The sequence below is a fragment of the Anoplopoma fimbria genome, chromosome 18, assembly GCF_027596085.1.
Source record: "Anoplopoma fimbria isolate UVic2021 breed Golden Eagle Sablefish chromosome 18, Afim_UVic_2022, whole genome shotgun sequence".
Classification (NCBI taxonomy): domain Eukaryota; kingdom Metazoa; phylum Chordata; class Actinopteri; order Perciformes; family Anoplopomatidae; genus Anoplopoma; species Anoplopoma fimbria.
The window spans coordinates 7,923,363-7,946,352 of NC_072466.1; the positions used below are offsets into that span (position 1 = coordinate 7,923,363).

Sequence of the window (22,990 nt, forward strand, 5' to 3'; positions counted from 1 at the left end):
GTGAGTGATGTCTGTGAAGTCAGGACTTCAGAGTCTTTGTGAACATGTCGACATGTCATGCTAGCAGCAATTTATGTCTAATTTTTCAAACTTAATAAGACAATATTTAAAGTCTAAGTACCTGTATTATACATGCTGGTCATTGTTATATCTGGGAGAGATTTAGAAGTGTGGATGATATCGAGCTCCTGCTCCAGCAGAGATTCAAAGTGCATACTGTAAATCACTTTGAGCCAAAAAGCTGATGAGTGTAATCATTTTAACGAAACACATTGCAAAATCATCATTCAGAAAGATTTTCAACATGCACAGATAAGTACTTTTTAAAGGAATTTATAGAGACGGTAGGAGACATGCACATGTAATCGCACACACACACATACACACCGTGCGCTGGCTCGAGGAGTTGAGTAAACCACTGGAGAATGTGTGTAAACACACGATGAAGCACTTCTGCTCTTCTCTGCTAACCGCTTAGCAAAGTGTGTGTAGCCTATATGTGTGTGTGTGTGTGTGTGTGTGTGTGGGTGTGGGTGGGTGTGTAAAAGTTGAAAATCCGCTGGAAACTCTACAAGAGCATTTAAGCATCACAGCTCTCTTAGATGTCAACATCAGTAAACGCTCTCCTCTCTGTCTTCCCTCTTTTTTTCTTATTTTTCCTCTGTTTCTCTCTTCTCATCTTTTTTTCTACGGTCACCCTTGATCTCCTCATCTCTTTGTGCCTCTTTCTGCAATATGTTTTTGACACAGCAGTTTGATGTAATAGCACTTGATGTAAGTGCCTTTGGTGAGGGCAATCCTCTGATCTATTGCTGATTTAACAGGCAATGGAAACTAATGTAATGGAAAAAGTGAGATACTGCATTTTAGTCAACTTGATGTGTCAACACACACACACACCGTCACCGAAATAGCTCAGAGTGGACTCAACGGTGCATTCAGACCATATTAGAGCAAGTTAAATCATTTCTGATGAGCTCACAGTTAATGGTTTAAGCAGACAAAGCCGGGACTACACGCTCAAAGCCAAAACAAACTACATACCCAACATTCCCCTCACCTGACATCAGCCAGAGCTCAGGCCATCTCCATAGCAACTCATTTGTCTTCATTAGGGCTTGTCCGATGGGTTGTATTGCTCCCTGAGGGGATAAATGAAGTTGAATTAAATGGAGTTCTCAGATGGTCACTGATGATGAGTTTAAATCATGTTAAGAGAGAAACAAGAAAAGTGCCTTAATAAAACAGCATGGAAGATGTTATGGTGGATAACAGGTGTCTTTTAAAAATACTTTGGGAAATATGCTTTATTGCTGGGTCGAGAGTCTCCCTCTCTGTTAAAGTGGCTATCATCAATATGTTTATATTTAGGAAGGATCACATAACTACTTGTATGTGAAAGGTGGGACTAATCTGCAGATAATTAGCATCCAACTTTGCATCCATCTTCATTATGGTGCATTTCAGCGTCTTTCAGCTCAACTGTTTTGCTTCACTCATTAGCGTAGTTTCCTGCCACAGCAGGCAGCTGTTTATTGTGTAATAACTCCAAAAAACAACTGTACGCTACCTGCTCAGCACCAAACAGAAGGCAGACAGAGTTAGCAACTAGCTTGTGAACAACGTGGAGCATTTAACATCTTACAAGCCAGATATTTCCTTCTGGAGTTGATGGAGAACAGAGCTAAACAGTTTAAAGGAGAGAGAATTTTGAACTTTGTCAGGTGGCCAGAAACATGACTCCACACATTTTTACCTCTATAAGGTAACAATATGTCAAAGTTGTGTTTAGAGCTTGTTTCTGCTGCCAAAGTGGTCAAAAAAATCAGTTATTGCAGGTTTAAATGTGAAGCTAGTGCTAGGAGATTCTTAGCTTAGCTTAGCTTAGCATAAAGACTCACAACAGAGGGAAACAGCTAGCATTGGCTCTGCCCGTATGTAACAAAACCAGCCTACCAGCCCTTCTAAGCTCACTAAGAAATCTGTCTCTTGACTGTTAAATCTGCACGAAAACCAGAGCGTAGAAACACCAAGTTATGGAATTATATATCTTGGGCATGGCATAGTGACTCATTGTAGTCTCTGCTGGTTGCCTGGCTACCTGAAGTTAATGAGGTGCTTCAGAGATGCTAGTAGGCAGATGTTTTACATTTGGGTAGAGCCAGACTGTTTCCCTCTACATCCATTTTTTAAGCTAAGCTAAGCTAACAATTACTGGCTCTAGCGTCATATTTAGCGTACAGATATGAGAGTGGAATTGACGTTCTCATGTAACTCTTGGAAAGAGAGAAATCTAACATATTTCCCAAAATGTCAAACAATTTCAATACCTTTTTTACAATACAAATGTGTACTTTTTAAAATAATCAACACTATGTCCCTTATACAGTACCTGAGACTGGCATCTGGTTCTCAGTGTGTCGTGTCCTCACCACCTTCCCACCTTGCACCCCTTTAGGTGAAAACATGACAGTTCTAAACACGGCTGATTGGCTGTTGGGCTGCAGCAGCCCGCCCCCCGCCCCCAGCTCCAAGGACTATGGTACAGAGGTGCATGTGTGTGAATCCAAGGCCAGTGGTCATACAGTATTACTTTAAATGCAAAAGGAATGGGTTTTCTATAGTTAAGGCTGGTTCGAGATCTGATGGTCTTATTTTTTTTGTTCCAGAATTGCAGTGATTTTTCTTTTGCTGTGCAGTGTTCCCTGCTCTTTGGATCCCATTGGATTTATCACAGTGTGTGTGGAGTTTTTACATTGTTGCAGGGTTCCTACTAGTTAAGAATTTTATATAAAGCTGGGGAGTTTGATAAATTGTATTGGGGAAGTAAGGCTGTATTAGGGAATTTTGTTAAAGCATCACCTTGTATGATTGTATTTTTTAATTTGATCATTACCAAACATTTAAAATGTCGAGGAGGAATGAAACTTTTAGGTCATGGTGGTGTTTTGAATTGGTTAAAGTCTTTTAAAAGCTGGGAAATGTTCTATCAATTATAGTGGGAACCCTACACACAGCATTTGCTCCCATACTGGAAATGCATGGTAGTTTTTTGTGTGCGTGTGTTTGTGTGTGTGTTTGATGGTACTTGACTCCTGGCCTCCCCTAACACTGATCTTCTCTGCCTTCCTAAAGTGAAAACAGAGCCTATGAACAACAGCGATACAGTCACTACGACAGGCGACACAGCACTGGACACGTATGCAGGCTCAGGTAACACACACACATCTGCCCAACAGAAATGCACTCACGTACTATTTCCCCATCAAGAGGAAAAAACAAATTCACATGTCTCTGTACTAGCCAGTTCTATATCAGTCTTTTTTTTTACCTCATACGAACAAACAAACACCCTCATCCATTCCGGCTGGACCCGCTGAAAGCTTTAATCCCATGAAGTATTGCCTGTCCTTGGATTGCGTCATCAAACGCTGGCAGAGGGATGAGAGAGAGCGAGAGACATTTTTACACTTGTCCCTTTTTTTTTAGACTCACACATGACCTCGTGCTCCCCCACGCTGCAAAAACACATACACACTGAGACACAAAACCATTAAGCAACACACAGTGAGGGTTCAGAAGCAGCGGGGCATTTGTCAGTATTGAGCTCTGACATCTCAATGACCACAAACAGACATTGTGTTTTACTATGAGGCCCGCCGTAAGGGTTTCATGGACTACAGTGATCTCTTAAAGGAAAGAACTTGGCTCCTCTCCATTGAAAATGCTTCAAGTTATGTTTACTTGAACAGCGTTTCAACTCGGACAAGCCCGAGGAGTTGAACTGTTTTGTTCAGGGGTGGTTTTGTTAAATGTGAAAGGAAACAGAGGATTTGAGTTGACACCATCCATAACCTTGTTGTTTTTGATTATTGTGCTTTTTTTAGTAATCACCAGCAGCGGGTACAGCCCTCGTTCAGCACACCAGTACTCCCCTCCGCTCTACCCATCAAAGTAAGTCTGGCTTTTTTTTTTACACAACAGAAGCTGCTTTCTAAGAATCCTTATCAGCATGCCGTCTCCTATACTTTATCTTTACCGTCCTATTCTGCCGTCATCTGTCTTGTATCTACCTCACCTCTCATCCCTCTCCTCTCCCAGGCCCTATCCTCACATTCTCTCCACGCCGGCAGCCCCACCCATGCCCACGTACGCCGGTCAACCCCAGTTCAGCAGCATGCAGCAGTCGTCCGTCTACACCGCTTACTCCCAGACAGGACAGGCATACGGACTGTCCTCCTATGGTATAAACAAACCCACATTTACAAAGACACACAGTGGCTGCACTAACAAACACATTTATTTTATAATCCCCTGCATAAAAGTGTCCAAGTGAAGAAGAAAAAGTGTGACCGAAAACATATTTGTAATGTACTAAACCTAAAATACTTTTAGATAGGAGAACATTGTCAAGTGTTTTCTGTGTGATTATAAATGGACAAGACCCCAGAATTCAACCTTTAGTTGTTATAGTTTATTGTTTGACTTTAATTGGCTTTATAATACGCAAGTAAAAACATAAAAATACTCAGTGTTTCAAATTCAATATTTCCACTCTTACAAGCATAACAAAGTAAGATCATTTAAGCCAAAACCATAAAATGGCATAAACATTTATGATGACCTAAGACATGTAGTTTCAAGAAAATAAATTCTGTTAATCTTTATCTGTTTTAACAGTACAGATTTCTGAGGCTGTAACGTATGCAAACACAATGTAATGTTGTTTTTGTTGTTGTTGTTGTCACAGACCTCGGTGTGATGCTGCCAGGCATAAAGACGGAGAGCGGCCTGGCTCAGAGTCAGTCTCCTCTGCAGACAGGCCTCAGCTACAGCCCCGGCTTCACCACACCTCAGCCCGGTCAGACTGCATACTCGCCCTATCAGATGCCAGGTCAGTTGGAAACATATACTATCAAACAATTAAGCTTTTCATGCCTCTATTGTCACTCCAATCGCAATTATTTTGCATTATTTCCTGTTGAAAATGAAGGAAATATCCTCAGGATTTTTTATATTCTAGCAGAAAAAGAACTTACCTTTCAATGCTATGACTTTGGCATAATTGTTTTCTGTTTCCATTTTGCTTTTCTGCATTTTCTCTGTCTAATCCATCCTCTTCTTTTTGTCCCAAGGTTCCAGTTTCACCCCTTCCTCAGGCCTCTACGCCACCAACAACTCAGTGTCCAACCCCGCCAACTACACTGCCACACAGCAGGTACCTCAGAGTCTATATACTGTATGTGTGTCTGTGTATATGTCTTTAAGTTTAAACCTGAACTGCTGGTACAGCTGAAAGTTAGCTCAAGTAACATTTTCCCAGGCCCAATAAGAAAGCCCATTTCCTAAGGGAGTTCTTTCCAGAACAGATCAACCGTGCTACATGTTTGCTCTGAGTGAATGTCAGTTTCCTCATTCTGCTGGCTCAAACTAAAGGTGAAGATTTTGTACGATGCAGTTGCGATAGTATTTGAGATCAGAAGTGGTTTCCCAGTCAGGCTCCCACACAATGTTTCCTCTTTCAAGAAACAGAAATCTAATTACAATGTGAACTTGCAACAAACTTACGAGAGAAACAGACAATGAATCTTTGTGAAAGACTGTTTTGTTCTGAATATTTCTCTGTGTCCAAGTGATGAATTGTATTGTGGTAGTAAAATGCTTAAAGGGGATTTTAATGGTCCACTATGATAGATGTTGCTGTTTAGAGGGAGAAAAGTCAAGGTTTGGCTTGTGTGGGTGGCTTAAGGGGAATATAATGTGTATAAAGTGTGTGTTCGGTGTGTGTGTGTGTGTGTGTGTGTGTGTGTGTGTGTGTGTGTGTGTGTGTGTGTGTGTGTGTGTGTGTGTGTGTGTGTGTGTGTGTGTGAGAGAGAGAGACAGAAAGGGAGAGAGAGACTGATAGACAGCAAGTCTGTGTGTATACAGTATGTGTGAATGTGCATGCTTGCATACACACTTTTATGCCTACACACCAACTGTGCATGTGTGTGTGCATTCATGTGGTGTGCTCCACTTTATAAGGGACTTGTGGTGATGGACGTAGTGACAGGTTTAGAGCGCTGACTCATAAAAGCACCCATCTCCACCAGGACAGTAAAAAGCAGCAACACAAGGCTTTAGTTTTTTTGGACATATAAACTACAGATCCGAGGGAATAAAAGATTAGAGAAATGAGAAGGAACACTTGTAAAATCTCTTCAAAAGTCAGTTTGAACCTCTCAAGACAAGTGAAACATCTCAATTTTCCACTTTTTTTTTGTCTTTGCCCTCTTGTGAGCTCATAATTCATGTTATTCTCTGCAGGATTATCCCTCATATACGACGTTTGGCCAAAACCAGTATGCCCAGTATTATTCCGCCTCCACTTACGGGACTTATATGACCTCCAACAGCGTGGATGGCACAGGCTCCACGGCGGCTTACCAGCTGCAGGATCCCGCTCCTGCCATGACCGGACAGGCTGCTGAACTTCACCCAGGTTTGTATTTTAAAGACGCGGATTATCAACACTCCACCACAGTTCATAAAATATGCAAACAAATGTCAGGTTCCACACCGCTCCTTCAAACTGGCTCCACAATCTTGTTTTCCAGTAGAAAAATACCACAGTTTGGGTAACTGAGTTCAAAACTCTCTTCCACCCATGATGAAGCACAGGAAGTAACTTCAGACTGTTGTCATAGTTACCTGGCATCGTACTCGCTAATTGGAGGATCGGCACATGTTTACATTAGCCTCAGAGGCTTTGATTAGAGTGAGTTTATGTTAAATATTGCACCTTTGTAGACAGGTCAGAGAAAGAGCAAAGAAGACGAAATAAGAAAGTGAACACGTGTACAGAAATACAGAAATATTTTACATTTTTCCTTTAATTTATCTTGGCTGTAATTCAGGTAGCCTAATTAAAGTAGGTTATCATTCTTCCTGTCACTGGCACTTTCCTTCTTGTTGCTTTTCTCACAATTTTTTTTTCTCTCCTCTTGGATTTACAGTTGGTATCTGTGTTTGTTTTGTTTTGTTTTTGTCGCTCACATATTCTTTGTGTATTTTTGCGTCTTCATCCTCCCCCTCTCTCTCGGTCTCTCCCTCTCTCCCTGATTGAGACATAACAATATGAGAGCCGAAGCTTAGAGTCTGGTTCTGGTTACCACGCAGCAGTGGGACCATATGGCATTAGGAGGAATGTGTGTGCTCACATGTATGCATGCTCCTGCAGAATTTTGTATCTTTGCAAAAAAAAAAAAAAAAAAAAAGCATCAGATTACCTTTTAATTTATTGCACAGCTCCATCTGCCCCCTCCTCTGTTAAATCTTTACATTGCATGTTATCATGAATCAGTCCGAGTACCATTGGTGCTTTTGTTTAGGTCCATTGGTAGTCTTGAAGTTGATCTGCTGTGCCAATTACTGTGAATTATTAAACCTGACAAGATGGTTTATTACTGTACAAAGTCTGAGTTATCGCTTTTCCTGGAGTGGATACTCCAAAACACCTGTGGGATCAGCCCAAACCACATCATTACTGTTGCTTTAATGCAGCAAAAATACAGTTTGTGATTGCTTGTGCAGCTCAAGACAGACATTTGATCATTCGTAAATTCAAAATGTTTCAAATGTTTATCCCTGCCTGTGTTTGCATACACTCTCAGGGGACTTTGATACAGTGCAGAGCCCCTCCACGCCCATCAAAGAGCTGGATGACCGAGCCTGCCGGAGTGGGGGGTCCAAGTCCCGGGGCAGGGGCCGCAAGAACAACCCCTCCCCTCCCCCTGATAGTGACCTGGAGGTAAGGGACCAAAGAAACACCCACTCGCCTGAGCACTTACTTATTGAATATTCCATTTAAATCTCAATGGATGCGATATCCCGTTGATCGTCATCCTCTCTGTTCTCTGGAGTCACAAAACAACAGAGGAGAGGCTGATAGATAGCGGGACCACCCGTGTCCCTGTCCTGTTGAGCATGAATGTACATGTGGGCTAAAAAAGATGGACATAACAGTCTTTCATGGTCTCTTTTGTTTTGCTCTCCAGAGGGTGTTTGTGTGGGATCTGGACGAGACAATAATCGTCTTCCACTCTCTGCTCACGGGCTCCTACGCACAGAAATATGGCAAGGTAAGATCCCGCCTCCACTGGCTGTCTGTTATTATTATGTTTTAATCTCTATAGACACCCTTCACTATCTCAATATATCCATTCACTTTCTTTCTGTCTGCCAAAGTGGAATCCAAAAGTATAGCTGGGATTACATCCTTCTGGTTTTGATTAAATAAAGGCTGATGAATCTTCACACTGGCTGCTCCAGCTTTTCTTTTAAATACAACAATTGGCCAAATGGTGGATTTATAACTCAAACCCTTGAAGACAGGCTACAACTTCTGCACTTTCGAAGCTTGGAGAGATGATATGTAATCCTGTTACGAACTGACCCAAGAAAGCATTTACAGACAAGTGTATAATTCTCCCTGGTAATAGGGGGGACATGTCCTCCTCACTTTTGCAGTTTCAGTTTAATCTGCTCTCTAAACATTTAACTCTGACTGTCCAGCTGCCAGCATCCAAACGAGACAAGGGAGGAGTTGATAATGTTGCTCAAACCCTTTTCTTTTTCACTTTCAGTTATTACCTTGAGCTCAAAGCAATAACTCTGAGGTACTCTAGCAGTGAAAGCTGCGTGGGCTTTCTGTTGCCCTGGGCTTTGCCTCACAGGCTACAAACAGGCTATACCATGCCCTGTGATTGGTGGAGGTCGTTGCGGCTGTAGACAGTGTGGCAGAAAGGGCTGAAAGAAATATATATTGCGGAATTTTTTTTTATTCCTACTGTTTTTATGTGTGGTGGTTTTACCTCTAAATTTCACTCTTATGCAGATTTTATTAAATGGAACTGTTACCTGTTTTTTTGAATCTATATATGGATGATCTTTTCTAAAAGGTTAAAAGAGTGTAAGACAGGATGTATGGGGGGAATCTTATTAACCATCTGATGTACGCTAATGACTTAGTGGTCTTGTCTCCTTTTGGCGCTGGTTTACAGCAGCTGCTCCGAGTCTAAAGTTAAAGTCTGCAGTATGACATTAAATTCAACTCTAAAAAGAGTATTATGCCAATATGCTGGCTTGTTCAAATGTTCCTTTATGTACAAATTTAAATGTTGATTGATTGAGTCAAATATTTAATCATTAAGGCCCATTAAGACTGAGCCAACACAAAGTGACACAAGGTATTCCTCTTGTTTTTGGAAACATAGGAATACATGTCTTTATGTCTTTTAACCACTGGTGGCTTTTGAATGGAATGATTATACCTGTTACTTGGTGTCCTTGTATTGTATTTATTTGTTTGTATATGTATTCATGTGTCTGGAGTTCAGGATGTTCAGGAATGTAATGGTAAATTCTGATGATGACCACATCTAAAAAACTATTTAAATGTGCTATATATATATATAAGAAATACATTGAAATGAATTTAACATTTCTATTGCTTACATTAGTTTAATCATAATTTAACATGCAATTTTCTTACTTGCACACATGTTTATTTCAGTCTTAATTTTTAACTTATTTGGTGGCCCACCTTCCCACCTACCAGCTTCACTGTTTATAGTTTCCTTTATTTGAATAGTTCTTGGCTCTGATCTGGGATCATCCTATGTGGCCTAGGCTACAGATTTTTTATTGGGTGATGTCGTTTCCTGTGGGCACCAGTGCAGCCACCAGCCTGCCTGTACAGGCTCTGCTTCCTACTCTTCAGCCCGCAGAGTCCATTCTGATATTCTCGTTTGGCAGTCAAAGAAAAAGCTGGCACGGCACACACACACCATTTGGAGCCAGACTCACATAGAGCCATAGGAGCCCAGCATTTTACAGATAGGGGATGTGGGCACCGATGTACGGCTCTGCAGTCGTTGAATTTAATGTTTGGCGATTGGTATTTAATGGGAAGAACTTGGGTACTTGTACATCTGTCTTTGTTAGGATTTTTATAACCTTCAGAATGAGGGCGTTTTTTAATTTGAGGACATTTTGGCTGATCCTCACTTCTTCAAAGGCCTGTTTGAGGTTTAGGTTAGGCATTTAGTTGTGATGGTGAAGGTTAGGGTAAAGGGCTGAGGAATGCATTATGCCAGTTAGTGGACTCACAAAGATAGAAGCACAGGGATGTGTGTGTATTTGTTTTACTCAATTTGTGGTGAAATAAATCTGATTATACAGTCACATTGTGGGGACTCGCCTTCCTTTTGGGGACAAAAGGCATTTACAGTTAAGGGTGTAAACTTAATTTACAGTTAGGGTAAAGTTTAGGATTATAATATCACAATTTGAGTCTTTGCTGAAGTAGAAAATAATTCTCTTGACTTGCAAACAAATGATAAAAGAAATGTGAATAGCTCAAATAAGCTTTCATGTTACCGCTGATGTTGTGCCGTGTTTTTTTATTAAAAATAATTGTAAGATCATTTGTTCACCTCATTTGCTGTTGCTGCTCTCAAGAAATGTAGTGGCAGCTGTGTCTGTTCACACCTCGCCCAAAATAGTGTTTACACTGTTGACATAGCAACCACAAGACCTAAGTACCCTTCTCATACGGGCTTTAAGGGTATGTCTGCGCTAAAATTATGTTTCACTTTTTTAATAAATATACATAAATACACACAGAGTTCTTATAATGATCATGAGGTGTTGAGTTTCCAGCGTTCAAATGATAACAGCAGAGGTGGAGAGTGGAATTGTTTGAGGCTACCTTTGCCAGGACGAAGAAGTATTTAAAATTCTCTGTGATTGATTGAAGTTGTCTGGCAAAATATTACAAAAAAAAAAGCAACCTCAGCATTTATGGAGCCCAAAGCAACAGCCAAATTCAACTGCTCAAAGGAAATAAACACTTTTCAGCCATGAGTGTTTCGACACACACTGATGTCAGTGACTCTCACCTTGGTTGGCTGCCAACGTAATCATTACCTGAGAGACATAAGTGCCTCTTGTCTCTGTGATTGACAGGGAAGCAGGAAAAGAAATACAGTCAAAATTGCTGCTATCACTATTAGCAGCTCTCAAGTTCTGGAGAGAGCTCAACACTTTCTTTGCCTGTGTGCCTCGCTCACTTTCACTCTCCTTCCTGTTAGTCTCTTTCTATTCTGGTCGTCTGACGGCGTCAGCGAATCGTGCGGCAAGCTGTCGTCCCTTGCTGACCTATCACAGATGATGGTTTTTGCAGCTGAGCCCCCAGCTCACACATACACACACACACACAAACCATTCACATACCGCATACACTCCGAAGCGTCTCCCTTTGCAACACACGCATGAAGTCAAAACACTCTTACTCTCACCCCCCCCTACAAACAGCCCACCAGCACCGAGTATAAGGAATGTTGATGGGACAGAACAAGTGCAACCTGTCTGTCAGCATCTGCTGTGATGAGTGGAGCGAACCAAATCTAAAAGTGGGGGTGTCGGGCATGGGGTGTGAATTTGGAAGAAGTAGGATTTCTTTCAAAACAGAAACGTTTTTTGGGGACAGAAGGAGGTGACGTCTCTCAGATAGTTTTTCATAAAGCTTATGTCATAATGTTAATGATTTTGTTATTTTCCTCTTCAATTAGGACCCTCCTATGGCAGTAACGCTGGGTCTGAGGATGGAAGAGATGATCTTCAACTTGGCTGACACACACTTATTCTTTAATGACCTGGAGGTGAGACACACGTCACACTGATGTAAAAATACACAGATTGTAAAGGGCATTTTGCAAGACTCGGCGATTTCTTGCACATAAATCAAATTTTGCACAGAGCACGACATAAAGCACTTAAATACTACTACTAGTACTACTGTACTACCCTCTAGTGGTGTAAAGTGGTGTATCATACCACTTACTGTCTGGGCTGCACCATGTTTATATTCTAATTTTAGTGCATGCTGTCTTGTTATAATTGTTTGTATGATAAATGGATAAATAAATTGCCAACATGAATACATTGTAAACCTATTTCTATACAGAGGTCATTTGTGACTTTATTTGTCTCAATATAGCTTACAGTATACCCATCTGTTCTCGTACTTCTGATGCTGTGACGCTTGAATTTCCCTGCATGGAATAAATGGTCTTTTTAATCTTATTTGTGTTTTTTTGTGAATGTGTGTGTGCACAGGAATGTGATCAGGTACATATTGATGATGTGTCATCAGACGACAATGGCCAGGACTTAAGGTGAGGATTTAACAATGCGCACTGTTTAAATAATAAGTATTGTGTTAAAATGGTTGAAGTTATTGAATTCCATAGGGTAATAATTACAGTATTTTTTTCTGTTGTTTGGCTCCTTTTTATTGTAATATATCATGTAAAAAAAGTAACAGTAAAATATATTCATTTCTTACTATATGTTTGCATTTTAAAGGTTGTAATGAATTGCATCCTTTTAAACACACACCGGCAGTTATGGTCATAGTACTGAAAAAATTAAATAACCATTTGATCTTTTTCCAAAGGTGATTCTTCAAATAAAATATATCATTATTATTGACAGTACTTACAGTTTTGCAACTGATGGCTTCCATGCAGCTGCAACCAGCGCCAACTTGTGCCTGGCTACGGGTGTCCGCGGCGGGGTCGACTGGATGAGGAAATTGGCCTTCCGCTACCGACGAGTCAAAGAGATGTATAGCACGTACAAAAACAATGTGGGGGGTAAGCCAATCTGACTGGAGTTTGCTGGACACCGAGAATAGAACAGAGGGTGATAGAGAGAGGGAGGTTTTGTTTATTTGAACGTGTAAAATGTCATCCAGATTAAAGATCACAGATTAAAATTGTGTCTGAAAAGATTAATGTAGCAAAATAATTGGCTTGTTTCATAGTGTTTTCCATATATTCTGGACAGCAGCTACAGTGTATAATAGTTATAATAAAATAATAATGGTAAATGTATGATGCTTTAGCTGAAAACTGAGATTTAGGAAACCTTTTTTTTATTATTAAAAAAAAAGCGAAAATTGGAATTGGAAGCCACATTCTGGGGGCAAGAATTAAATTAATACCTATTAGAGGACACAGAATACAGAATATGCATGCTGTACATTTTATTTTAATTCAAACAAAGAATTCAGTCATTCTTTATAAAAACAGCAAACTACTATATATAGCGATTTATATCTTTTTTTGATCTATATGGGTTTGTGAAAGCAGATATAAATATCAAATCTGCTGTTGGGTCTTTATTTTAGTAGATCCCCAATTGTTATTGTTTTTATTTAAACAATTTCATGCCAGAAATAAAAATGTATACCTAGATTTCCTCCTAACATTTATTTATGCTATAGTGCAAACTATTCTAAAACAGTATTTAGACTGTAAGACATTAAGGCACCTGTAAATGCAGCTATGAACAACTAAAGACATTTCACTTTTAAGCACCATTTAAATTAAAACCTCATCATTATAGTTTGTAAAGCCCATATGTGATATTACGTTAAAGGCCCACATAAAAATATAAATACATATAAATCAAACCCAAGTGGACTTTGCTTATTGTGTCTTTACCTTTTGGTGCTTTTAGCCTGTGTGTGTGTGTGTGTGTGTGTGTGTGTGTGTGTGTGTGTGTGTGTGTGTGTGTGTGTGTGTGTGTGTGTGTGTGTGTGTGTGTGTGTGTGTGATGCTTTGAGGGTTTAATAAAGCCGTGCTGTGTCTTAGGTCTGCTGGGTCCTGCTAAAAGAGACGCCTGGCTGCAGCTCAGAGCGGAGGTGGAGGCTCTGACCGACTCCTGGCTCACCCACGCACTCAAGTCTCTGTCCATCATCAGCTCCAGGTGACTCTTTTGTTAGATGGGTCCTTTCTTTCGCAGAGACTATTCAAGATTTAGAGCGTGGGAACCAAATAATGCAAATGAACTCATGGTCCATTAATCCCTCTATCGATCCTTCATCTATCCCTTCGCCCACTCTGACATAAGAAGGTCTGCTCTCTGTGTCTGCCCCACAGGAGTAACTGTGTAAACGTGTTGGTGACCACAACGCAGCTCATACCAGCGCTGGCTAAAGTTCTCTTGTATAGTCTGGGATCGGTTTTCCCCGTCGAGAACATTTACAGTGCAACAAAAATAGGTAAGACACACAATAATCTCAAAATTGATGGAAATGATCAATGACCGTGATTTTTTTATTAACCGACTATTGTTCCACTTGTGGTATTTTAACGGTGCAAAGGTCACATGTGTTTTGTTGGTTGTTCATTATTTTTGATGTTTCTTCAACTACTCCATATGTTACCTATATCCTGTTCCTTGTTTTGATATTTAACCAGTTGCTTTAGTTGGGCTCAGGTTCACTGAACGGCTGCTTGGGAATGTTTCAGTTACAGTATGTTTTATTTTACACCCTGTGTGTGTAACTGAACCCAGTTCACATTAAATCAATAGATCATGCTGGTTACACTTTGGCCAAACAGACACACACTTTCACCTTGAGCAAGAGGATATCGTAGTAGAAGTATATAATAGTAGTAGAAGCTTTATAAATTAAATTTGTAAATAAAAGTTACTATTATAATACTATGATAACGTCACAATACATCCTTCTCTCTTATTCAGTGCTCCCTCTTGTATATTAATACAATAGTATTACAGTAACTGTTAGTATAATATGTTTTGATTCAGGGTTATGTGATATTTCTGTGTAATTTAAACAACTTTATAGTACTTACATGAATGCACTGTGAAACAGAGACCCTGAGAGGCATTACTTGTAACATGGGGCGTTTATGACTTAAGACTGATCACAATATGTTTCAGTTTTTTTTTTTTTACATACAGCTAATATAATAAAGCCATGTGAAATTAATTTTTTTTGTATTTTTAGGGTCAAACTGTATCTTTAAATTGCAAATTTCAATCCCAAAGTGACATGGCGTTTTTTAATAAAAACACTAAATAACTTTAGGTAATTAAAATTGTGCTGGAGTGCACTTTTTTTTTATAATTGCTATAAATTATCACTGATAGAGCTGCTGTACAACAGTGCAGAAAAATAAAATGTTTACAAGTTAGCCTTAAGGAGGATGCAGATAAAGAACACACACCCATGGTTCACCCACCACACAGGTGTTTTCACTTAATTAGCCTAATTAGACCTTTTTCTAAAGCCTGTGCTTGATTGACATCTCTCGGACTGTCCTGTTAGATGTTCATTATGGTGGGGGAAAGTTAAACATGCATCATTCTTATTGGTTCATGAAGTTTAGTGACCTCACGTGACTCCAGCATAGCTCCACCCACTTTCTACCTGAGTAGAAGTCTAATCAGCCAGAATGATTGAAAACACCTGTGTGGGTGTGCAGGGTCTTTATGTTTAATCACAGGTTTATTCTACGGTTGGTTACAACGATGTAGCGCAAACGATACGGAAAAAAACCTCAAAATCATATATGTGTGTTTATGAGCTTATGTTTTACTCAGTTCAACCCCTGCAGGGCCTTTATTCAAATTCACGTAGAAATATAGTATCCGTGGTAAATTTCCAGGGATTTAAAACTGTTTCAGGTCAAATGTCATAACCCAGAAGCTCATGGAGACATTATTTTGCACTTGGAACTACTTTATATGCATTTGTATGTTATGTTGTGTTGTGTTTTGAGTTGTTGTGGCAACCAAATTGTTTATATAGAAGTACATATCAAGAAGCACCATGTGGGTGTCTGGATTAATCAGGGAGATATATGTTACAGGACAATGCCGTTTTGTTAGTGAGTGTGTGTGTGTGTGTGTGTGTGTGTGTGTGTGTGTGTGTGTGTGTGTGTGTGTGTGTGTGTGTGTGTGAGACAGCCTCCTCTCCTTCACCCTTGATGCCCACAGCTTTGCATCTTCATGTGTTTTATTTCAATCCAAAAATATAAAGAAAAAACCTGTGAAAGCCATTTGTTTGTCTCCAGGCAAGGAGAGCTGTTTTGAGCGTATAGTCTCCCGCTTTGGCACTAACATTACATATGTTGTGGTTGGCGATGGGAAGGATGAAGAGCATGCGGCCAGCCAGGTAAACAACGACTGCTGAACTTTGACCCCTCTGACCTTGTGACCCCCCCCTCCTTCCTCCCCCTTGTTTATTTGTTTTTTTCGCAGGAAAAGAGAGTTGCTTTGAACGCATAATGCAAAGGTTTGGCAGGAAAGTAGTGTATGTTGTAATTGGGGACGGTGTGGAAGAGGAGCAGGCGGCCAAAAAGGTAATGGACACGCAACCTCACCGTGACCCCCGCCTTCTCCACACAGTGTGAGCTCTGATTGGAAGAAGCCTGCCTTTCTTTGCTGTAGAGGATTTGTTTTGGTCGTTTACTTTTTTTCTTTTCTACTTGCTGTTGTTTATTTTATTTTATTTTTTTAATGGAGTGACGGGAGACTTATGATTGCAACTGTTAGGGTGAAGATTTGAAATTGGGGCTTGGATAATGTAGGTACATTTTCCACCTACTCTTTAAAGTCAAATTTACCAAATTGATGAGCCACATGCAGCTTAATTGTATCTTATACTTCCTGACTCAACTTGATTTGTTTTGCATTTGACAAAAATGTACCCAGTGATTAAGCTTTGAACAATCTCATTCATTTAGCAATTATTTAGCAATCATACTCTTCTTTTTTTTAATCCTGTGGTGTCTATGGAGTCTTAGTTTTCATTGATACTGTAGTTGATGTGATAGAAAAGTAGTTCTATCACAACAAAAACATAGTAAGCATTGATATACTAGGACATATTTCCTCAATGTGTGAATATAAATCCCATCTCTTCTCCAGCTTTGGGTTTCATTCATTATGCTGGGTGCTGGGATTGTTAAAGGAACAGTTTGACGTTATGGGAAATATGCGTAAGCGCTTTCTTGCTGAGTTTAGATGACAAGATTTATACTGTCCCTTCAACATAATGCTGCAACCAGTTAGCCTAGCCTAGCATGAAGGCTGGAAACAGGGAAACAACTAGCCTGTCCCAAGCTAACATAAGATATTCTGCTTCTTTATAGCTCAATAATACAGACTATAAATCATTTAATTAAAACAAAAACAGCAGTGGGAAAACAATTGGAAGTTTTACAAGGAGCTATTTGTCATTGAAGTCACCCTAGTTATCACCCTTTTTAAAGATTAAAAATGATCACATTAGTGAGCTTTCAAGTAACTTTTAGGTTAATTGTCTAGCTTTGAATAGAGCACAGCTAGCTGTTTTCTCATTTCCAGTTTCAATGCTAAGCTAATGGCTGCTGGCTGAAGCCTTATGGAACTGCACATGCGAGTGATATATAGATCATCTCATCTAAATTAACACGAAAGACGTTACGTCTTTTTCCCCAAAATGCTCAACTCTTCCTTTAAGCCTTGGATTGCATGGGTTTTGTTTGCAGTGCTTTTGCGAGGCGAGCAGCTACAAGCTACTGTAGTGTAGCTCGCATGACTTAAGGTGGAGGTGTGCAGCTACGAAAAAACTGCACTTGCTGGTTTCTAATGATTTGTGTTCCCTCCACAGCACAACATGCCTTTCTGGAGGATATCCAGTCACTCTGACCTGCTGGCACTACACCAAGCACTGGAGTTTGAGTACCTGTAACTATAATAGCAATATGGACTCATGCAATGTTACCGCAGACATGGTCAGCCCCCTTCTTTTGTACAACTATTTAAGAACAAACAATACACTGCAACTGTTTTTGTGATTTTTTTTTTTTTTTTTTTTTTTTTTTTGTTTGTCTCTGACAAAACTCTGAACGGTCTTAAGAAGCAAAAGGAGATGTGAAAGGTGGTAAAGAAACGAACAGTGGGGTTGAGATATGACTCAAGTACCAAGCTCAGCCCCCCCCCGAGGTTGCAATGCTGGGAACAGGCCGCTGTGAAATCCCCCACCCCCTGCCCCCCCCAAATCCATCTACCGTCCTTGCAGCTATAGCTGACTGAAAGCCTGTGAAGGCTTAAGACTTCCCTTGGCCTGGGAGGATATTTCTTGAGCAACTTCTTGATGTTTAGTTTGTTCGGATACACACAGACTAGTATCAGGCCTGTTGTGGGTCACCTCGGACGAACTGTCTTGAAACAAGGGCTTTTCTGTACAGGCATAATGTGTGATGGGAATAACAGCTGCTTTTTTTTGTAAGTGTTTTCTTCCTGGTGATATTATAATCACAACACAACGCAGTCTGCATCAGAAACTTGTGTAAATTATTTACAATAAACTTAAGGGGCAGTGGTGTATGTTTTTTTTGTCAAGGAAAGGAAAATCAATGTTTGGGGTCTTTGTTTTTTTTCCCTCTGAATTTTTGTAATTGTTTGGGCGGGGGGGAATTGAGGATGTGCGTCATGATGTGTTGTGCCTTAATGTGTTTGAATGTCTTTTCTTTATTCAGAAATGTCTATGTATGTAGATATAAAGGAGAACTTATCCAAATGACCCATGCATCTTGTCTTTCCTAATGATATTCTAAAACTGATCAAAGTTTAGATTATAACCACAAATAAATGCAATGTGCTGCATATTACTAAAAATGCCTGGTTTCCTGTAAAACACATTTTATAAGTCTGAAACACCCAGACATATTTTCATAGTCATGGTGTAAACATCCCACAAATCTTTTCTCTACAATTTGAGCTCAAATCCTCTCAGTGGAAACTGTTTTGGAGTGTGTTTACTCCCATGAACTGCAGTCTTCAAATCGTAAGTTCAGCAGGCCGGCTGAAATAGTAACATTTAAACAGACCACAATGTCAGTTTGACAATTAAATATTCCAAGAGGAAAAAAAAGGGAACACTTCAGACAACTGCTTCTATTTCCACTTTTTATTGACATTTTACTTCTTTCCTTTAAAGTATTCCTCAATCACATCCTTGGCTTGAGACTCCTTGCCATAGTCCTGTAGACAGAAAAATAAGAGTTTGAGATGAGCAGGGTAGAGACCCGACTAAGCATTAATTCACAGCCCTGGTGATATTACTGGTCAGTTAAGCTGTGTATGTCAGCCACAACGTCAGCAGATTTGTCAAAAATTCTTTCGAGGTTATCTTTTAAAAAAAGTTTTTAAATGGGGGCCCTTTTTATTTTTTTGGTATCAAAAGCTAACTCACTAACACACTGAGAATCCTTGGGGTCTAAAAACATGTCTAGTGCATTTCCTTCCCCATAAAAAATATGCACACACACTTACAGTACAGCATTATTTACATGATCGCACATTGCAGCATAAGTTAGAACTTTAACGCTACTATTCAGTGGCACTTTAGCGTTCATGTGCACGAGACTGACAAAATGTGTACCCAAGCGATCCTAAGAGTTTAAAAGAAAAAAAGGAAAAAAACACTACAAAAGAAACTTTAAAACATTTATCTAGAAACTGCCGCCTCAACGTTGTCCACTTAAGGAGCGACAAGTGTTATTTCAATTATATAATTGTTTATCTGTAACATTTGACATATGTTGGCAAACCAAATCTTTTCTTAATAATATGGGGCATTAGTTTATATTAACGCTCAAATATCTTTAAGTCAATTATCCGTCAGCCTGAAAAACAAGACCTTCCAGGCTCTGCTCTAAATGACACCAAGTTGAGCAACACTTCTGACATCACCAGTTCTCTGTATTAATAATCAAACTCTTGATTTTCCCATTAAACTTCCCTTAAAGTTTCTCTACTTTTAGAAGAAAAACAAAGCATACTGGAATACAGTGTATGCATCATCTGCTTGTTCCCACATTTAGGAGAGAAAACTCCCACAATAAAATCAAATAAAACATTTTGCATCATCTTACACATTCCCCCAAACTCAGACCTAATAATATATTTAGAAACTAGAGATCTAAAGAGATGCATGTTGATATCACCAATTTAGCCCACACAGCATCGTTTTGAAGAAACAAATAACTGATGACTTGTCAATCATGTTACTATTTGTAGCCATTCTTAGGGACCCCAGACATCACAGGTAGACGACGGGGCTCGTACCCTGGCAGTTATATAGCCAAGCGTTATCAACACCAGCTGCATGGCACAAAGCACAGCAGCTGCACTTGACTGGCAGATCTCGTAGAGTCTTAATGCATCTACTAAACAGCAATATGTATTGAGCCAAGTCACTTCCATTGAGTTTCTGGCTTGAATGAAGGCCAAATATAAAGTCTCTTGTAAACAAAGCATAATTTACCTTGACCACGACACAGCTGCAGCCCACAATCTTGCGGGGTTTGCCCTCACGGTCGATCTTGCACAGGCCGACCCACTCGCCGAGCTTCTTGTTGTCATCAACCTGAATAAAAGTTAAGACAGCATTGTCTTATACTTGTGTCATTCCCCGGGGGTACTCTTAGCTGAATCTTAGACAGAAACTGGGTAACAGTGGCAATCTCTTCACAGTATTCAGTAGAGGGAGCCAAATCATTAGTGATACAGAAGTACATGACACCACATGCTAACTTTAACTTTCAGTGCACCAGACACAACAAGTCTTGATGTATAACATAACTACTTCATGACTTCAGATATTTTTCATTTTAACATGTGGATTAGGTGTGTGGGAGCAAGCTCTCTACCTTTATCAGGTTGATCTGATGCTCAGCACAGAGGGCTTCCACCAGCTTGACGTATGTGGGCTCATCACAGTTGCCTGCAAGGGCGCAGAGATGGGCTTGACGCCTGCAAAAGAACAATGAATTGTTGAATTATTGCCCTGGGGGCTTAACTGGCATTTGCGCATGTCAAAATTTAAAAAAGGTACATCTCAGATGAAAATCGGGTAACAATGGCAGGCAGTGATACACCCATTAAGAGAAATGACCCATTCATCAAATGTTGATGACGGAAATTAATTAAACCTACTTGTCCAGGGCCTTGGCAGCCTCACGGATACCACGGGCCAGGCCATCGTGGATTAGTGCGGTCTTGAGCACTTCAGGGAGAGCCGTGTTGACATCCATCACACCTCCAGTTGGGACGCTATCAAAAAATAGGTAGAGAGAAAAGTTTAAAATTTGCCAAAATGGGCAACAACAAAAAAAAATAATAATTGTGGATTCCAGCAGAGCTTCCAGCATTGTCAGACAGAGGATCTCACTCATTGTAGAGTGAAGGGGTATCCGACAAAAGAAAGTAGTCATCATTCAAGTGCCAGAGAGTTCTTAAAATGTGTGTGTGCCTATGTAGAGCTCACCCTTCAATATGGGGGAGGGGGAGGGGGGTCAATCTAGGTTTTGGAAAGCAGGAAATACAAGGCAGTGATTTAGCAGGTTACACATTTTGTTGAAGATAGTTACTTCATCCCCCTCCATAAAAAAGGAGGTTCGTAAAACACAAGTATAGCTTGAAAAACAAACAAAAAAAATGCATATTTTTGAATCAACCAAAAGTTAAGCTTTGTCTTGTCCTGGTGTGTGATTTAATTGTTAGTATTCTAGGCCACATTCACAGTCAAATGTACATACAGCATTGGGAAAAAAAAAACCACACATTAGGAGAAAGAGTTTTGTACAATAATGTGCTTTTTGTATTACTTGCAAAGCACATTTCTTTTAACTGATACATCTGGTTTCACACTGGTTTAATTAAATGTAACATAGGCTAGTACATTGATACATTGAAGTGCTTTGAGTTCCTTAAGGTTGGTGCTTACAGTGGGAATCAGATTGCTACAATACATGAAACATTGAGCACATGCACGTTAAACTTTCCCACAAGTTGTATCCATCACTGGCTGCAACCTTAGTAGCATCAGACGGGGAGCTATGACGTATCTCGTTTCCCAGTTTACATGCAACTCTGCGAAGCTAGTCTGTTAGCATTAGCTTATGCAAAGAAAATACAGGCAACCCTTAACTTTAATATCACCACATGCGTTATTGTCGGCATTAAGTGACCATTTCCTGAGTACAGACTCATTAACACCACCACTTGCACTTTCAATTTAAAGTTAAACCCGTTTTTGTTAAGTTAGAAATCCCGATTTGTGAGCTAACGTTAGCAGCATAGTAAAAAACGTCATGCTCACCCTTCCTCGGCCATTGTTGATTATTGATGGATGGTGGACTTAAAGTTCTGCAATAAAGAACAGAAATGAGAGAATAATCAATATACAACACAAGCAGCTCACTCAGATGATTTTATACATTGGGATGTTTGATTAATCCATCAGATTGTGCCGGTAGTGGGAAAAAGCGCACCCTGTCCTCCTCTTGGGTAGCGGTTAAAAGAGGACGTCATATCCTTGCGACATTGCTTTAAGCGTAAAAGGCCCCATCGGTGCCATGTGCGTCCAGTGTGCTGCCTGTTGTAGTTACTGCGCTCAGCTTAAAATAAAATAGATAAAACATTAGGAAATAATGAGATGAATGAATACATGTAATGTATGCATACAAGAGTAAAATAATTATAATAAGTAAAACTAAAGTAAATAATAGGAAATGTTTTATTGTTTACAACAGAAAAAAAGAAGTATACATAGACCAACTAATATTAACTATTCCAATGTATCAATGTACATTTTCAGCTATTATTTAAATTATGTCAAATAGTTTTATTAAGTCTTGCAAAAAATTGCTTTTTAAAATATGTACAGTGAGTCTGCTAACTATTTTCTCAATATTGTGTTACTTGGGTGGTAGGTGTGTGATATTCGACCAGCATGCATCGATATAATAGGTTTATGGAGGTTATGGGGTGGCTGTGGCGCTTGACCCACAACCACAAGGTTGGTGGTTTGAACCCCTCTACAGGCAACATGCCGAGGTGTCCTTGAGCGAGACACCCAACCCCAAAATTGCTCCCCGGGCGCTTCATTGCAGCCCACTGCTCCTCCGGGATGGGTCAAATGCAGAGAACCGAATTTCCCCATTGTGGGACTAATAAAGGCTTAATTATTATTTATTTATTATTATATTATCTATTTACTCTGCAATGTTACCGTTGAGTTTAGCAAAACATTTTTCACACCTACAAGTACTTTGTGGTTACTCCAGTCACTATTAGGGGC

The 22,990-nt window shown here is 39.8% G+C and overlaps 2 protein-coding genes and 1 non-coding gene across 4 annotated transcripts in view; 1 reads left to right on the top strand and 2 right to left on the bottom strand.

Moving 5' to 3' along the window:
• The window catches only part of eya4 (EYA transcriptional coactivator and phosphatase 4), a 24,178-nt gene extending 6,538 nt beyond the window's left edge, over positions 1-17,640 (top strand). The window contains exons 4-19 of the mRNA XM_054618198.1: positions 2,459-2,542; positions 3,136-3,213; positions 3,888-3,954; positions 4,102-4,244; positions 4,751-4,894; positions 5,136-5,218; positions 6,307-6,481; positions 7,653-7,789; positions 8,037-8,120; positions 11,613-11,702; positions 12,160-12,218; positions 12,538-12,698; positions 13,701-13,815; positions 13,989-14,110; positions 15,933-16,033; positions 17,513-17,640. Coding sequence (XP_054474173.1) covers positions 2,459-2,542; positions 3,136-3,213; positions 3,888-3,954; positions 4,102-4,244; positions 4,751-4,894; positions 5,136-5,218; positions 6,307-6,481; positions 7,653-7,789; positions 8,037-8,120; positions 11,613-11,702; positions 12,160-12,218; positions 12,538-12,698; positions 13,701-13,815; positions 13,989-14,110; positions 15,933-16,033; positions 17,513-17,593 — 1,724 coding nt within the window. The 3' untranslated portion in view covers positions 17,594-17,640. The remainder of the gene's footprint in view (positions 1-2,458; positions 2,543-3,135; positions 3,214-3,887; positions 3,955-4,101; positions 4,245-4,750; positions 4,895-5,135; positions 5,219-6,306; positions 6,482-7,652; positions 7,790-8,036; positions 8,121-11,612; positions 11,703-12,159; positions 12,219-12,537; positions 12,699-13,700; positions 13,816-13,988; positions 14,111-15,932; positions 16,034-17,512) is intronic.
• A 1,159-nt stretch (positions 17,641-18,799) lies between these two features.
• On the bottom strand, positions 18,800-22,255 carry rps12 (ribosomal protein S12). Of its 2 annotated transcripts, XM_054618406.1 has the most exons (7): positions 22,182-22,248; positions 22,010-22,056; positions 21,176-21,208; positions 20,845-20,961; positions 20,559-20,661; positions 20,174-20,275; positions 18,800-18,888 (listed from the first exon to the last, which is right to left on the bottom strand). In XM_054618406.1, exons 2-7 carry the CDS (start codon positions 22,021-22,023, stop codon positions 18,826-18,828), a joined length of 432 nt encoding a protein of 143 aa, XP_054474381.1. In that variant the 5' UTR covers positions 22,024-22,056; positions 22,182-22,248; the 3' UTR covers positions 18,800-18,825. The 2 variants fall into 2 exon arrangements, with proteins under 2 accessions (XP_054474381.1, XP_054474382.1); XM_054618407.1 differs by lacking the exon at positions 21,176-21,208 and having other exon boundaries at positions 22,182-22,255.
• Positions 21,057-21,132, bottom strand: LOC129107653 (small nucleolar RNA SNORD101). Its single transcript, XR_008531901.1, has one exon. It is a non-coding gene; the product is annotated as a small nucleolar RNA SNORD101 (small nucleolar RNA).
• Positions 22,256-22,990: the final 735 nt, after the last annotated feature.